This window comes from Diuraphis noxia, unplaced genomic scaffold, assembly GCF_037042655.1.
Source record: "Diuraphis noxia isolate RWA-SAM2 unplaced genomic scaffold, SU_Dnox_SAM2 contig0002, whole genome shotgun sequence".
Lineage (NCBI taxonomy): Eukaryota > Metazoa > Arthropoda > Insecta > Hemiptera > Aphididae > Diuraphis > Diuraphis noxia.
The window spans coordinates 54,448,874-54,467,716 of NW_028301712.1; the positions used below are offsets into that span (position 1 = coordinate 54,448,874).

General features: G+C 26.0%; 1 protein-coding gene across 2 annotated transcripts in view; it reads right to left on the bottom strand.

Moving 5' to 3' along the window:
* Positions 1-3,361: 3,361 nt before the first annotated feature.
* Positions 3,362-18,843, bottom strand: part of KCNQ (KCNQ potassium channel) — a 280,998-nt gene continuing 265,516 nt past the window's right edge. For both annotated transcript variants that reach the window (XM_089219918.1, XM_089219917.1), the window contains 6 exons: positions 11,076-11,279; positions 10,813-10,996; positions 8,546-8,660; positions 8,010-8,166; positions 5,720-5,842; positions 3,362-5,544 (listed from right to left, as the gene is read on the bottom strand). In XM_089219918.1, the coding sequence (XP_089076044.1) occupies positions 5,449-5,544; positions 5,720-5,842; positions 8,010-8,166; positions 8,546-8,660; positions 10,813-10,996; positions 11,076-11,279 (879 nt within the window). In that variant the 3' untranslated portion in view covers positions 3,362-5,448. The remainder of the gene's footprint in view (positions 5,545-5,719; positions 5,843-8,009; positions 8,167-8,545; positions 8,661-10,812; positions 10,997-11,075; positions 11,280-18,843) is intronic.

The following is an 18,843-nucleotide window of genomic DNA, read 5'->3' on the forward strand; positions in this document are numbered from 1 at the left end:
TTTACAATTTCTAATACCTTGATAGTAGGAAAAGATCAATGCAAAGGTCACGACCAGTGATGATAGTAATCTATCATCAACTGAGTTCAACTTACCATTTGCTATAGGTATATAACCTAAACTAACCTTCTTATTACTTATTTAACCACCTACATGTCCGCGGGGAAGGCAGTGCCGTAGCCAGGGTTAGGATTTGGGGAGAGGAATAATGTATACAGTTCATGTATACTATACACCCACTATCTCTCAGGAAGGCTGACTACGACACTGGGTTTAATATAAATATCAATCTGAATGATCGTAGAAAAATAAATAGTATTTGGATAACGCGTGACAAACAGATGGTTAACTAGGTAGGACACTGAATAAAAAGATCCTTAGTTGGTTTCCGATATAATATAAGTGTTTACTTATCGAGCTGTTCTATTGATTGTTAACCTCTTAGAAATACCTCTATTACAGCGGCGGTCCTACGGGGGGGGGGGTCGGTGGATCGCCCCCCCCCCGGTCCCTTAGTTAAATATAAAATATAAAATTATTACATAAAATAAATTTTTTTATAACTTCTATTTTTGAGTACTTATTGTATTTAATGAGAAAAATATTTCGCCCCCCCCCCCTCTGGAGTTGGTTAAGGCTCAAGGAGCACCACTGCCTCTATAATTATTAAGATGTAAGGCCTCTTGAAATATTTTTCACCCTACTAGATTTTTAGGACTTCAGTGGCACTTATGTCACTTAAAATATTTAATAGGTAATAAGTACATACGTGAAAAACTATAATTTTTTTTTTAAATGTCTAAAATTTTAAATTAGACTAGTCAAAAAAGTAAACGATTAAAAATAGTATAGCAGATTCCAACACTCGATTAAAATAATACTTTAAAAATGATTGTATATTTATATTCTCAGAAAAATTACCTATCATCAGATCTTATTTCTCTCCGGTATTAGAGCTTTGGATTAATTTTAAAAATTAACTATAGAAATTGCTTTCAATTTCGTAACGGAATTCTTATAATTCTTAATCAACTACAAAAGTTGTTTTTCTTTCATCTGGATAAATTACTATTACGAATTTTTATTATACAACATATTTTTATGTATATACTAGGGCAAGGACTTTTTATGCATTTTGTGTATTTTTTCTTTTTTGTTAGCTTTATTGTATGCTTATTTCTAGGTCAGTAGTTCTACACAGCATATATTTTCAAAACGTATGTGATCAAATTCTAAATGTTTTTAGTGCATATCTTGATAGTTTATCGGAAATCAAGCACTTAGGTAAATATTTTTATGAATCAAGAAATAAGTTGGAAAGTTGGAAAGTGAAAACAGGTGTGGGCAGAAGGGTCAAAAAGACGAAATTAGAGAACACAAAACCGTAAAAAATAGGCACATAAACTTTAAAAAATAAAATGTTTCATTCAGCAAGGTGTTATCACTGTTATAACTTTTTTGATATCTTTATAAAATTATTATTTAGAACAGTAGTCGGCAAGTAATTTATATGGAGTCCAGTAGATTAAAATAAATGAGGTCCAGAGAAAATAAATTTGGTCATATTATAAATATGAAGACAAAAAAATTGTAATGGCATATCTTATGACTCAATTTTCTTGTTTCCACGGACCGGATTCGGACCTCGGTTCGCCAGTTTCCGACCGTTGATTCAAAGGGTACATGGTTAATATAGTTAAAAAAATCGTGTACACAAAAATCATCAAATTGAGTTAAGTTAAGAAAAAAAAAAAAAAAAATGAAAAAGGGAGGTTTGGCGACGGTAGGAAAATGTGCTTTAGGAAACAAATGAAATTTAGAAAAAATTCTACATTAGGAATACTCACAATGAAAAAACATTCATGAATTTCTGGAAAATTTTAAATCTTTTAAAATATTTTATAAATCGTAAATGACTGGTATAAATCTAATTATTTAAAGGAATAAGATACAGGTATGTATAATTAACCCAAAGGGTTAAAATCAATAGGTACATATATTTATAGCTTTACTTTTTTTTATTTTTATTAATATAAAGAATAATAAAATGCATAATGTATTTTAATAATACAACTAAAAACTAATTAATAATAAAAGTTTAAAGTAAATAAATGTACAAATGATATCGTTTGAATAAAATGATAATATAGTAATAAAGGTATAAGATTTGAAATGTTTGTTTGTAATGGAATGCATTATTATATAAATAATAATAATATTATCATAAACATTTCTCGTATTATACTTTATTAAAATCTCTAAAAATTAAAACATAAATATATAGACTGAAAATATAATAATTTGTTTTTCATACATACATAATACATAAATAGATAATAATTTCTTAACAAGATTAAAAAAATTTACTAAAGCTTGAAAATTGTACCTAAAATGAAAATGAAAATGAATGTACAACAAAAGTAGTAAAAATGAGAGTATAAGTTCGACATTTGTTTTTTATTAAATTTAGTATTTTTTTGTTTTTAAAAATAAAGCAATTCTATATTTTTTGTTGAAGTCGAATGTACAAAAAACATGCTAAATATAATATATATAATAATAAGGGCACACTATATTAAAATATTATCAACATTATATTTAAACTTTAATGATCACAGTAGCAACGTTTGTGATTTATACAATATATAAATTACAGTCTTAGTAGACGAATCTATATTATAAATATTGTTTGCACTAGTCTATAGCCAAAAGTGTCCGTATAAAAAACAAATGCGCCTAATAAAGTAAAACATCATAAAAAAGAACATTTTTGTTGTATTATAACGAATTGATGTGTAAAATGACCACACCGATCTAAAAACTTATAATGATAGTTATTATTTTATTTTTTTCCTTTTTTTTATTTTTATAAGTCTAGTACCTGTAAATGAGAAAATTCGTTAATACAATTGAAATTTTTATCTAAACATAACTATGTATATTATACTTCTACTACCTCAATCTATATAATATATGAACTGATCATCATAATATTGATTATCGTTTTTATAGAATGAAATAAAAAAATACATTCACGATTTGGTAGAAGTAGGTATAGGACATAGGTACTAAAAAAAGGTATAATTATAATACTGGTGTTTAGATAAAATGATTTATTTTTGTCGTATTAATTAAACGAACATTTTATAAATATATAATTTAGAAGATATCTCCATCGAAAAAAATTATTATTGTAACCATATTATTAGGTTAGGTTAGCTAATAATATTATTTATTACTAACTGTGTTTAAAAGGCACTTATTTAGACCCAAGATTAGAGATTGCTTTACAAAATGTTTTTTTTTCCAATATTACGCATTGGTCAATTCATAATAAATCAATTACCCACTATTTGGTAAGATATTTTAAAAATTTTAAAACAACAAATGTACGGATTTTTTTCATATTCAATCCACGAGAAAATATTATTAGAAAAAAAAAGATAAACCTAATATAACGTGAAAAACACGACGTAAAATTGTGTTCATATGAACATTTTTCCTGTAGGTACTCAGCTTAAAACGCAATGTGCCGACTGTGAAATAACTTCAATTACCTACTACAAACACATTTATTAGATACTTATCTATTTTCATATCTATATAGTATACGATTATACTAGTAAGAAGTCATAGGCCATACTATTTTTGATGAGATGTCAGTTTAGATAAAAATATCAGAAACAACCAAGTATATAGGTACTAAATATAAATGATTTTATTAAATATAATATATAAATTGAAAAAAAAATTGTTTCATAATCAATTATAGTTATAACTTATTAAGTTATAAGTTATAACCTATCATTTTGTTTACGTCTATACAAACATAATATGAACAGAAAATTAAATATCCCTACAAACATATTGATTTTACGATAAATTATTATTCCGATTCGTAACTGAACGTAAACTCGTTTGTAATTGTTAATGATGAAAAACCTGTAAAGTACCTATACACATGAAGATCTTATTTTGAATTTTGAAATTGTGAAAAAAAAATATAACGCCAGCTTCTTATTTGTCAACTTTGACAAATTAAGCTATATTAAGTTTAGTTATAGTTTTAATTTTTTAGATGAAAAATCCATTTTTCATTAATTTGTATGATTTGTATAATATACAATCTAATATAATATTTGAATAAAACTATGTGACATTATTGGTGTTCGAATGAAATGAGAATATATTTTTTCCACATACATATAATTAATACGGTACACTCAATGTTATCTTTTATTACAATAATTATTATACATGTTTTTTTAGAATGTTTTGATATTATAACTTTTTAAAATTATCCTTGTTATTAGAGTTTATTGGTCCCAATAAAAAAAGAAAGTGAAAAAATGTTTTCTATTATGAAAAATAATATGTTTTAATTTTAGTCTTATACTTGATTGTTTAATTTTCAAACTAATTTTGGTCATGTACGCGCCAGGAAACTTTCAGAAGTACTATTTATAAATTAAAATAAGAACATATGTTTCATATAGATAAGGAGTTATAGGAGTTTCTGAAACTTATTGATTTAAAAATGTAAAATAAAAACAAACTGGGTAGGTGTATTATGTTGATTATATTAAGGATTTGGATTCGTCGTTATTATTATTCTTCGTTTGAACACCGAGTAAATGTTTTTAATTATTGCTTTTTTAAATCACTATCAAATAAACGCTTGAAGAATGTTTACGCTCTGTCACATAAATAAATATAATTTCAATAAATAACAGATTATTTGATTAAAACTATACCTAACATCTATAAGCTCAATTTGTTTTACCAACTACAACAAAGTAGTATCCATTTAATTCTAAGAATGTATAAAATTCGAATTTATTAAGCCTAAAGGAATCACCAGTCGTCATATATATATATATATATATAAAAAACTAACAACTAAAATTAATTTTATAATAAAGTGTTTACGAGGGATATTGGTTTAAGTGATTTACACTAAATTACTGACAAAGCATATTTTAACATTTTATTGTAAGAATAATTAAATATATTTATAATTTTAATTCAAGTACGATTTTTATATTAAATAGACATAGAAAAATAGTGTTTTAGATTTATTTAACGATAATTATATTTAATTATAATATTTTATATTAAATTGTATTGTGCATTAGCCTAAAATTAGGTTTCTTCGTAAGAATTCTTCAGACAAGGGTTCTCATAAAAATATTAATTTTTGTCTAAATAGTATTATTATCGTACTATTGTATTTATTTATTATGTTAATTTGTGACATTCATCAACCAATTATGTGGTCCACGTCATCGAAAGGATAAAGTTACCAAATAAAGCTTTTTTTAAGTCAAACAGATATGTGTGTATTTTAATTTTGCGTGACTGTAAGAAGTTTATTTTGTTCCTTAATAAAATAATAACATTGGTCGGGGATCTATGAAAATGAGAAGTTTTGATAGTCTTTTAAAACGTTTAAACTTGTTCTTCTAAGGCCGGAAACTGTTGTCTGTGCGTCTGGACGTTTAAAAGGTACACCAACTGGTCCAGCTTCTTGTCCATAATAGATAGCTAAAACATAAAACCAGGAATAAATATGTATTTAATTTCTAAGCAATTTAAAAACAAATCATGGTCTCTGATCAGGTAGGACTTTCCTTCTGACTGACTCATGCAATTTTGTAAATAGTGAATATAGCTAAACAAGTGATATATTTTTAAAGTTTTTAATGTTTAGATATTTTACCTGCTGTTCCAGCCTATACAAACGAGCACCAATTGTCATAGGCTTAACATTGCCCGATCGATCTATTCCGGCAAGGTAACTTCCTGGCTTTCCGAGCGTTTGATCTAATCTTCTTTGCAATTCCTGAAAAAAAAAAATATCATTATAAGAATGAGAACAGCGTCCGCGCAGAAAGTACATTTATAAGTTATAAATATTCGTTGTTTTGAATAAAACCATTTGTTTTAAGAATTACTGTTTTAAATATAGACAAATAAATACAATATATTTAATAATTGTTGGGTAATTCAAAAATGTTTAACTGCAATAAATTATAAGAAATAGATGAAAAGACGAAAAGTGTTTTTAACATGGGTAGTTTATTGGATTTAAGAATAAAATTCAGTATGGAACTAGCGAATGTACGATTACGTTAAGAATGGGCGATGAGTTTTTAACAAACCGCCAAGAGTAACTATAACTATAAAGTTAGATCCTTGTGTATTATTATATTACCTGTATTTAAGTTAATAATATATTTTTATACGCTCACAAAATGTTTTCGATATTGACTCAGGAGTTGTTTTTTACAGTTGTTTGAAGAAAAAGTTATAGAAAGCCTTGTGTAATGTTCTTCAATTTTAAGTATAAATTACAACAATTTCATGAATTTTAAACTTCATAATTCCATGCAAATTATCGCGATTTTGACATATTTCGTAAATATTCGAATTTTAAATGCTTATAAACAAAAATTGTGATTAACGGTTTTTGAATTTTTTTTTACTACGATAGTTACAACTTATAATAATAATCTAGTATTAAATTTTTAAGATTTTTTGGATAGTCAAGTTTTTTTTATAGGCATTTCAAAAAAAAAAATTGGAAAAATTGAAAATTTCAATTGTCTACAAAAAACTTTTAAAACATTGAAAATAGATAAAGTTAATATAAGCATTTGATGAAAATTTTAAGTATTTACAATGATTTGTTTTTGAGTTATAGCAAAATAAAAAATCGATTTTGTCAAAAACTGATTATGCGTAAAAGTTCCCGTTTTTTTTTGTTACTTTTTTAGGGGTTTTCCTGAATATTTTGAAAACTACTGGACATATTTTACTTTTGACCCTCTTAAATACCAATTAGATGAATTTTATTTTTTAAGGGTGTTGAAGTCAAAAATCAAAGCATTATTTCTACTCCAAAACGTGGTGACAGACAAAAAAAAAAACATACATTACTTTGTTCGAAATCTAAAATTGTTAAAAATCAATGAATAATATTAAATTGATCAATTTTATTATAATTTCATAATATTTCAGTGATTTAAGAGTAAAAAATAAAATAGTATAAAATGTTGCAATTTGATCTGTAGGTCTTGTTATTGGTTTTGCGTTATATTATTCGGTTGAGTGTTGATTGGATTATGAAAAGTAATTTACTTTATCTATTTATTTATTATTTGACCCACTAGTCGACAAAATATAACGTGGTATCTGTTGGTATAGTATAATATATATTTGCTTATAATATACCATATATAATATAAGAATGAGTGTACTACTGTATTGACACCTAATAAAGGTGTATAATTATATATTTTTTTCTTACTTGGGCGTTTAAGGAGAACAAAAATTTAAAATATTATAATTATTTTATACATAATAATACATCATTTAACATACATTTATCAAATATCAGATAATATGCTTTTGTATTTTTACATGGGTATCAACATTTTTAACATGCCTATTTGTCTTTCAATATGAAATACAATAAGGAAATACATGGTTTTTGAAGTACAAATAGGATGAACATTAAGAAATATTTCTTATAAAACCATATAAATATGCCTTGGAACATCTTGAACTGCACCATAGGTACATAGGGATATGAACTTAAAATGTTTTTTGATCAACAATATAACAAACACACAGCATGCTTGATGTAAAAAAAAAAAATGAGCAAAAGTTCTTTCTTTAGTTAACAAATTAAAATATTACCTGATGTAAAGAAAGGTGTAAATTAAATTTTTAATGTATTTTAATACATCATAATTTTATTAACTATTACCGTCCAAAAAAAATCTTGAAAGATCATTATAAAATTATTTTCTCCGTGTCTTTAAATTAATGATATAAAAGAGGTTGGTTCAAATTTTTATTAGTTGAATTATTTTTACTACATTATCACTTTTATAATATAATACAATACATAAAATACATAACATAAGATACAAATACATAATTTGTTTGGAATATTTAATTTCTTATACATTTAATAAAATTTTTGAAAAACCACAATATTTTACCTTTATCCGAACCATCATATTCAAATGACCTTGGCTGTATTGTTCGATAACATCGCGTACATCGTATGGTTTTCTAGCTTGTTGAAATTTTCTTCTGGCCACAAAATATTTGATCTTTCTAATGGCTCGAATAGCATTTTTGTGTACGTCGGTTAACCTGTATTATGACAAATATTAGTTTTAAACATATTTTAATTTTCTTTAAACATACCTATTATTAGTATGTATGGTTCTACGTTTTTATTTAATAATTTTGAGATATGAAAAAAAAAAATTATGATGTCATTTAAGTTTGTATTTTCACTAATTTTTAAAGTCGTTATTAGTTTCATTAAATAGATACATTTAAATGAATAATTAAAAGGACTTATATTAACCGATTTTCATAAAACTAAAAACCATTTGGCGTTAGTAGTATATCTATACATCTATACACATAGTTACTTTACTTATGATCGGAATATTATTCTATTTTAATGTTCATAAATAATATAGTTTCTTTTGATACAACATATAGATAAAAATATCTAACTCACGTGGTCACTCTCTCTGGTTCCATTTCCAAGTCGACTTCGTCGCTTGCTGCTTCCGTCACGGAACTCGTCTGACTGACATATCCTCTAGCTTCTCTTCTAACGCGATTTGGAGTGGCTAAACATGATGGAAACAATGATTTCAATAATTTTAACAAAAATACAAAAGAGAATGAGGTAAATTCAAATAAATCGGACAAATATAGTAAAAAATAATGTAAAATTGTAGTTTGATTAGATAAAACCTATTTGTTTATTATGAATTTTAAAATTTATACTCAGACTAAAACTAGACATGTTTTTAAAATCATCATTATTTATTTTTAAATCAAAATTTATAATTGAACCGTAAAAATAATATGTTCCTTATACTTGAAACATTTTTTATTTCAATCAATGGTGTCCACAGTAATTTTGTAACAGGGATGAGGGATAAGGGGAAATATTATCATTTTTAAATATTTTGTTTCAATATCTGATTAGTGATAAAGCTTGTTTGTTTCATATATATACAGGGTGATTTTTTAAGCATGCTCGCCCCATTTTTATGCTTAAATTATGCATATATTCAAATTTTGATTTTTGGAATATTTAAGTGTAGTTAAAGGCGATATTTTTGAGTACTTAGATTTTTCACAACTTTTAAGGAGTATCCTGTAGCGATACCAACTTTGGTTTTTCAAATGACAACCTATATGTTTTAAAACAAAATGTGATTCAGATAATTTTTCTGAAAATTTTGACATATTGCAATCAAAATTCGAACGAAAACTTCCAGAGTTATTCTACTTGAAATACTAAGGAATTAGGATAAAAGTCTAATACTTAAATGCCTACGTTGTAAATGGATACAATAATTATAATTCGGTATACAATATAAAAATAAAATATTTGTTAATAATCACTACTTATTACTAAATGGCCAAATATTGCATCTGACAATTTTCAAAAGAAAAGAAAATATGAATAAAATAATATCCTTTTTATTTTATCCATGTTACCTATACCTTATAGGCAACGTTAATATTTGTATAGCATAGGTATACCTACTTATAATAAAATACCGAACAATAGTGTACAATAGCACAAATGCGAAATATGTACGTGTATCCATTTACAACGTAGGCATTTAAGTATTAGACTTTTATCCTTATTCCTTAGTATTTCAAGTAGAATAACTCTGGAAGTTTTCGTTCGAATTTTGATTGCAATATGCCAAAATTTTCAAAAAAATTATCTGAATCACATTTTGCTTTAAAACATATAGGTTGTCATTTGAAAAACCAAAGTTGGTATCGCTACAGGATACTCCTTAAAAGTTGTGAAAAATCTAAGTACTCAAAAATATCGCCTTTAACTACACTTAAATATTCCAAAAATCAAAATTTGAATATATGCATAATTTAAGCATAAAAATGGGGCGAGCATGCTTAAAAAATCACCTTGTATATAGGGAATGAACAAATTATACATAAATGATAATATGTAGATAGTTAGTTTAAATGTAATTTTAATTGAAAGATATGTAAGTAATCACTAAATTTAAATTAACAATTGCATTTTTTTAACAGATAACCATTGTTACAGTTGCAACAGTTACCATTGATTTGATAATTTTCAATTATTGATAAAATTTAATATTTCTAGTTTCTATAAAATAAATATATGTAAATAACTAACAAGCCATTGGAAATAATTGATTTCATTTATTACATAAAAATAAAACTTGAAAATATTGTTTGCAATTTATGTCGGCACTATATTACTAGGTCAACTACTAAATATCAGAGGTCACCTGCAATTATCTTTAAATGGCCACATTGAGAATCTTGAAATTGTTCACGGGCCATTAAAATGGCAGATATTAGTAAAAATCAATGATTCATTTCAACACCAAAACAAATAATATTAAAGTTTTTTCCTTTTTTTCTTTTGTCTGCGGGTCGGATAAAATTTGTCCATGGGCTGTCAACTGGTGACCCCTGCCATACATATATAGATAAAAGCAACATTCTTATTTTTTATTTAAAAATATTTATTTTGTGGTTTTATATATTATTTAATGAGTAATGGCTATGATAATTAATCCTGAAAAAAATTAAATGGGAACACTGCCCCTAATAACTCCCCCCCCCCACGTGAGAGCTTTAGCTCCAATTTCAAATCACCCCAATTCACTACAAGGTAATAATTCACCCGTACAAATGGTTTGGCAGGCACGGTGAATGCGTAGGTATAATAATAATAATAATATGTGTATGTATACTTACTCGCTTTAGGTTCTTCTATGTAGAAAACGACTTCGCCGTCACTGTCTCTTCTGGGTGGTGGGGGTAAAGTTTGAGCTTGCGGGCAATCCCTATTATTATTCGTCGCCCCGGGTGTGTCCATTTTGCTTTTTGATCTCTTCCGCTTCAAGACGCTGGCACGCTTTGCTACTTGCATGATTAAAGACTAAACGCAACACAACATAACATAATATTATTTATATTATTGTACCAAGTCAACAAGTATTTGGAACTAAGTGACTAACTTTACTCAATGACGAGTTATCTTTAGGGTGTCCCGGTTCCTTGATGTAAATGTCCCAAGTGGCTTGACTGTTGAAACATTTATCCGCCGCATAGCACCTCCACAGGCATTGTATCAACATCGCAGCCGCAGGTATTTGTCGGTTGAAATGTTTCTGCCGTTGTTTTTGCTGTACTTTCAATGCGAATCCAGAACCTAGTATGCCCTATAATTATACAACGCTTATAAAACAATTTTGAAAAATATGATATACTTTGGAAAATATTAATTCAACCTTTTACTAATATCTAATAGTAAAATAAATTACTTTGATAAGAATAATATTATAAAATATACTTAGTAATGTAGACCGACAGACTGTCTTCATTCAGAATCATTATTCGTATGCAATGGTTATACATTAATGAATTAAAATGTAATACATCTATTATAGTGGCCCATTTGATATATATTGTTAACCGAGTGGTTCCCACTTGCCCACCTTTTTTTAAATTTGTGTTTGACTATATTTTCAATTGATACATATTTTGTTACTTATCATTTCAAGACAAAAAATTAAACACATAAATGCACAAATCATATACTTTCGATTATATTTTACTTTGAATTGTAATTTAATATAGTAGACTAACATGTAAATTGTTTATAGTTGCATCCAAAAATACTTATCCTTTTTCATCATGCATTAACTATATCAAGTATGTATAGTTTATTTACACCAGATACCTATATTTTTACAAAGGATATATTTTGACCTAGAAATTATATGTACATTCGTCATCGTTAAAACAATTTATAGCAGAATATATTGCTTTTATTTAAATAATTCTAAATTGATTTACCTATCACAAATGTAAAAATGGTTTTGATAGCATTTAATTATATTTCGTATATTGAATTATTAAACTATATTGTAGGTATATATAATGTATTATAGATAAATACTCAATATGATGTATGTAATAACTAACTAGGTATTAGAATAACAGAAATCTACATAATTGAAATAATGATCTAAAATCGAGATGAATCCTAATCATTTTTAAATCTATTCAAAAGAAAAACTGGTTGAAAATAAATCAAATAATATTATAACTTACTGCCTATTGATTTTTCTGTTATTGTATTACTACTACGAAAAAGAGTTCAAAGCTTATGATGTTTTTGTATTACTATACCATTAGTGTATTATAATGTTATTAAATTAAATGTTAAATATCAATAGGTACTGTAGTGGTCCCTAAGGTACACGGTATTTTTGAAAATTATTATATATCATCATAAATAAAATATCTATCATAATAAGTAAACTGCAGCAGTTGTTCTACTAAATGTTATCATATTTATAGTGAAAATAAGTAAGAAAATGTGAATATTTAAATAACCGCATATACCCTATCATCGTTCTCGGCATATAATTGTTTATAATTTTTAAACTCAAAGACTCTATCAACATATATAATATAATGCAATAAATTGCAAAATACACGGCATTTTTTAGTGATTTTTATTTATGGTTATATTTCAATAAAAACAATATACACATTTTATATTTTAGTTATGTGGTAATGTAGTATATCAGTATGTTTATTTGCGAGAAATGATTGCCGTTTGAAATTTTAAAAACGAACGATGTGTATAGATTACGGTTTTATGTTATGATGAGAGTATAATGGGTACATGTATGTACGCACATGTGTATAAAATTTGGTATAATAAATATTGTGATAATATGTATAAAGATTACACTACACACTAAACACTCACGCCCATCTCTTAATAATATTCAAATTTTGATTTTAAAATGTTTTTTACAGATTTTTTTACCCTACTGAAGACTCATAAAATTTACATGATTTCGAACAAAGTAATACATTTTATTAGAAATGAAAAAAAAAGAATTTGCATTTAATGATTTTAAGACGGTTTAGCATATAACTGCAGTAACGATGTTTAACATGTCCCGTGTATGTATTTTTGACGTAATATTCAGAAAAATTAAATGTAATAAAGAGGTACCTAGTATGATTGTACCAAGTATTGCAATATATTAAATACATATAAAAATGGATATATACGCGTGATTACTAAGGCTGAAGTTAATCAATTTTTTTATCAATGCATTTAAAAAAATCTACAGTAAAATACACTGTCATATTAAATGAACATAACAGATATTAAATAAATCTTGAAAGTAAAATCGAATAACAAAAAAGATGTAGGTAATATTCAAAAATCAACACCCCTTCCTATAAAAAAAATCAAAAATGATTGAAAACAAAACACAATGTAGTGATTTTATTTATTAGATATCTATTTTAATTATAAATATGGACATAAAAAAATAATTTAAACTACGATTTATTTCTAACTTAATTAAAATCAATAATAGTACACATTCTGGTACTGGTTTAAATCATATCTTACTAACAGATCTCGATCTGTTAAAATTAACAGTACGATTAGCGATCCGTAACTTTTTTATATTTACGTAAATGATTTGTTAAATTTAGATATAGATGGTGACATATTGGCTTTTTCTGACGATACAGTAGGTACCTATTATTCTTCAAGGACGATAATTGGAATTTAGTTGGGAAAAAATACTAACTTTGGGCTTTCAATAGTGAATAATTTGTACAGTAAAAATAGTTTAGCATTGAATAAATAAATGTACTTTGATTCCATTTGCCTTGTCTAATAGTAACACACCGGGCCAAATCTTAATAAAATCTTATTGTAATGATTGTAAAGGAAAAAAATTAACAGGTATACGTAATAAAAACTGTAGCTTCATAGCAAGAGTTAGATCATCAAGATATTATCTAAGTGTAATTTTTAATAAAATGGAAGACTCACATCGATACTGTAATAATGGGTTTACGAAAATGTTTTCATATATTCCAAGTGCTACAAAATATCCTTGACATCCATCCCATGTCTATAAATAGTTTATTTTGGTTTGGTTCAATCAGCTTTATTATATGGTATAATAGTATGGGGTTCAGCATATCAAAATGTGTTAGAACCTTTAAATAAAACACATTTAACGCTCATTAGAATAATGATGAATAATGATTTTATTGATCAAAATTATAATACTGCTGATCTATTTAGAAAAATTAAAAATTAAATAATAATAATTTTTACAAATTATACACAAATCATCAATAGTAAAAATGTTCGATAACAAAACAGACTTTAAAACGTATGGTGTCCATAATAAAAGAGGTAAAGATAGTGGTGATTTGCTTATTAATAAACCTAATTCAACATTAATGAAGAATTATTATACAAATAGAGATATGAGATAATTTGACCAACTCCCTTCAAATATTAAATTAATAGAGAATAATTCTAATTTTAAATTAATGATCCATATAGGTGCTCTATAATATATACGATTATTTTAGTATTTTACTTTTTATTTTATTTTATTTTACATTTTTACTATTTTACTATTATTTTTATAATTTCCTTATTATTGTTTTGTTACTATATTATATTATTTATTTTTATTATGTTGCTTATTACTATTATGCTATACGAATAGCCAATATCATTATTTAAAAAAAAAAACTTGACTAATTAATTAATCAATCATTATAATATTATATCTAGTATTGAATATCATTTATATGTAAAATTAAATAATACAATATTTTTAGTTACTAAAACAAACATTTGCTTTTAGAGAGTGGGTATCAACTTATAACCCATGTTATTGCTATTGCATGTATATAATATATATAATTATACACATCTGTCATAAATAGTTGAAATATATTTTTAAAAATAAATAAATAATGGTTTTCAAGTTTCTGATTACAAAATATGGCTTTTGAATATGATGGTATCCGGTCATTGCTCGCATGTTCTTTGAAGTTATAGACAGATAATGAAATAAATAATATGGGTATTGAACATTTTGTATTTCCAAAGCAAGTGGCTTTTTGAAAAAAACATAAAACACAATATTGTAAAACCAAAATAAGAAAAAATGTAACTGAATTGAACAACTCTACTTCAATAATTTTATGTAATTTAATTAATAATATTGTAAGTTTGTTTTCACGGATTTAAATTTTAGAGTACTTTGTATGTTAAACATTTAAAAAAAATAAAAATGTAATATCCTAACACCAAATTGGAAACGATGATAATTTATAAAAAAATCAACACCTCGATACTTATATAGTTATATATATATATATAAGATAGTGGTATTTTTGATTAAACACGCAATCTTTTAAACTACTTGAACTACGAAGCTGAGATTTGGTAGTAGACATAGTGCTATAGTATATAGGTAGATAGGAGATGTCCTAAATGATAGTGTCATTGTCAAAGTAATGCCCAGCATTCCCGGCATTGTTCTTGATTCAACCATAAAAAAGATAAGAGACGTCCGCTAAGAACGGATTTTTCAAAATTCAATCCCTAAAAGGGAAAATAATATGCTGTAGCTGTAGGAATATATCAGTAGTGCCATCCGGTCAATGAAATTATATAAAACTCCAAAGTTTTAACTCATTCGCTTAATTTTTCACTAAAAAACAAAACGTATGAACTTGAAATTTGGAATTTTTGGTTCTTCTAATATGCTCTAAATGTGCTTGGAAATTGCTTATTTTATTCCACGCTACACGTTTTATTTGACAATATACAAGATCATGAATATATTCGAATAAGAGTAATTAACTCAGTGATTACTGATGAGGTAAGATTTTTGCATAGTTGCTCTTTGTTCTTATTGTTCTTAATGGGCGTAGTTGGCATATATTGCCTAAATACATAAGATGCAGTTTCCATAGCTCATCTTCGTGAGTGCATTTTACTGCAGGTGGATTGTCTACCCGACATACTTCTTGCATATTGTACACGAATTGCCTACTTAAATCAGTGCCCGGTTTTTGATTTTACGCTTTTTAGATACAAAAATGAACCGGATATGCGATGCTACAAAAAGCATTCACTCCACTGTTTTTTTTTTTAAATAGATAATTATACATATAAATATTATATGGAAATCTTATAGATTTAGCATTTTCAACGGACAACGAATTGAACAAAGTTTGAACTATGTAAAGTAGTAATTTTTAACGGGCAACAAAGTGTATGAGTTCAGATAGTACTTTTACAGTCTTATATATAAGTATTTAACTATTAAGTAATCACTGCTTTGTCTGAATTATATGGCTAATAATAAATGTGATTCTATTTAAGTATTTAATAGTAAAAATTGCTTTGTAAGTCGTATAAAATATGTTTAGTAAAACCTGTATGATATTCAGATAGGTTGATATAAAATATGTGCAATAAATATTTATTACCTATGTAGTCAATTTCTATCGCTTTCGTGAAATCGATGTCTGGTTAAGTTATGATTTATAATAGAATACATAGTTAACGTATTAAAAGTTTTAAATTTATTTTTAAATATACTAAGATTAGGTGTTATTTTTAATTTTTATTTATAATCAGCAATAATCCGTGTTTATAAGCTTGCGTTATGGGAAAATAATGCTATTTCTTAATATAACTTCGGTAAGTATTATAAAATAGCGTTCATTTTTATATTTAATTGAGCATGTTTTGAAGTAATTTCACGTCGTAAATTTTTGCTATAAATATAAAACTTGATTTTGGTTTTTTTCGAAGGGAAAAATATTAAAATATGTTTACCTAAGTATGGCATGTGTATAGTGTATATAATATAAGAAAAAAACTGTAGTTATTATATTGATTTCCATTTTCATATTAATTTGATTTTACATTAATTGGTTTGGGCCCTTGGTATTGTTCGGTGTGATCCTGGAAAATTGTATGTGATAAATTGTCTCATTTATTTGTATACGTGTTGGTTAGTTCTGTATTAAATTATGATAGTGATTTTCCTTTCTATAGTTATTGATATTTGGCACATACCTAAATCGGGTTCATAATAGATTCCTCTCTTTGCTGTGTTTATCCTATAAGTTATGACACACTCTCATTCTCCTATACATTCTATATATTTTCAATAATATTTATTTTTTCTGTTTGTTAATAATTTTTGTCATCTATTATCTATACATATTGTTGATAATATATGATTATGATCATAGATAAAAGTTATATTTTATAAGCATTAAATATTAAAACAAAATAAAAAGTTAAAGAAAATGTATAAATGGATTTTCTTGTAACTTTTATATAGTAAGTATATAATATTGTTATGACTATAATATCGTATAAGTCAGTTAACATGTAGAATAATATTATACATATATTTCGAACTTAAGAATTCTAGTCACTTCTTAATGTCTTAATGTTTTATAGATATACTATCTAAAAAAATAAAAAAACGGCATTGAGTTAAATGACTCTCTAGTTTGTTCGATATAATAATGTGTCTCACGGTAACTATACGACGGTTATTCGAAAAAAAAAAATCATTATTTCGCTAAACAGTTACGAATCTGACTAGCAGTGCAACAATAGAAACTTACCTAAACGATAACGCTTTAGTCTATCAAACAATTGTTGACCTCTTGAAATAATAATTTGCACCATGGGGTGGAATTACTGAGTAATTTGAGATAACCTGCTTTAATTTAACATATTAATTTCGGTAGGGAGACGCTTAAAAATTTGACCCACCGATCGCAGTGGAATCTCACAAATATAATAAACTATAAATTATATACATATATATTACATAATATGTTATACAGTGTAGAAACCGATGGATGAGGGATGTTATTTTAAATAATATAATATCGTCACGACGTGAGCTAGGTTAATTTCCTGCAGAATATTTATGCAGTCCGGGGGCGAGGGTTAACTGTTACATAGATATATGTTCGAGTATTATAGGTGTATATATATTGTGCATAATATGCAGAAATCCATAAAATGTTTTATCTATAATACCATGTACAATGGATTTAAATCGTTCTTATCGTGGTACACATGGCGTAATACGATATAATGTATAGGTACATATACCTATTTATTTTAACTATATTATTATTATGAAATGATTAATTGATTAGAAATCGCGATATAATAACACCCGGTTTATTATAACGAAAGTATGTATCAATCATCACATGAAGTAAAAAAATATTATAACTTATTATTTTTCTTATATTATACCAGAAACCTACTCGCGCAAGACTCACTTAGATTTTATAAATTTTAGTCAATCCATAAATCACAAGAATACATTATGTATATATGATGGGTAGGTACCCGATGAATTTGTGATAGCAGCGTGTTTTTTTTTTTTGGGGGGGGGGGGAGAAAGCTCCTGTATCAAAAAGTTGGATACAAAATTGAAACCCTCCACAGGTCGAGCTTTAGATTAAACTACTGACGCATGCATGATGCACTATGCCTGTTACATGACAAGTGTTTATAGTTGAAATGTGGTTTTCATTACTTTGCCTTCAAAAGTCATACGGTGTGTGGCCAAGTACAATACTATATAGAGCTACTTAAATTATAATACATAATATTATATATTATATATATTGTGCTATTGTACACCACCTCTTTTATAGAATATAATAATTTGACGCATGATATATTCATCAACTGTGATCTAAATTATTAAATATATTTTATAGTCGATTGTTTAAATTTCATCCATTGTGTCTTTTATGTTTAACCTTTTTTTTTACAATTTTTCAAATATATTATTATAATTAAAATAACTGGAGAACACAAATTTTTCATTAAGAAGGTAACTATTGACTTATAATATTAAAATCTTTAAAAAAAAA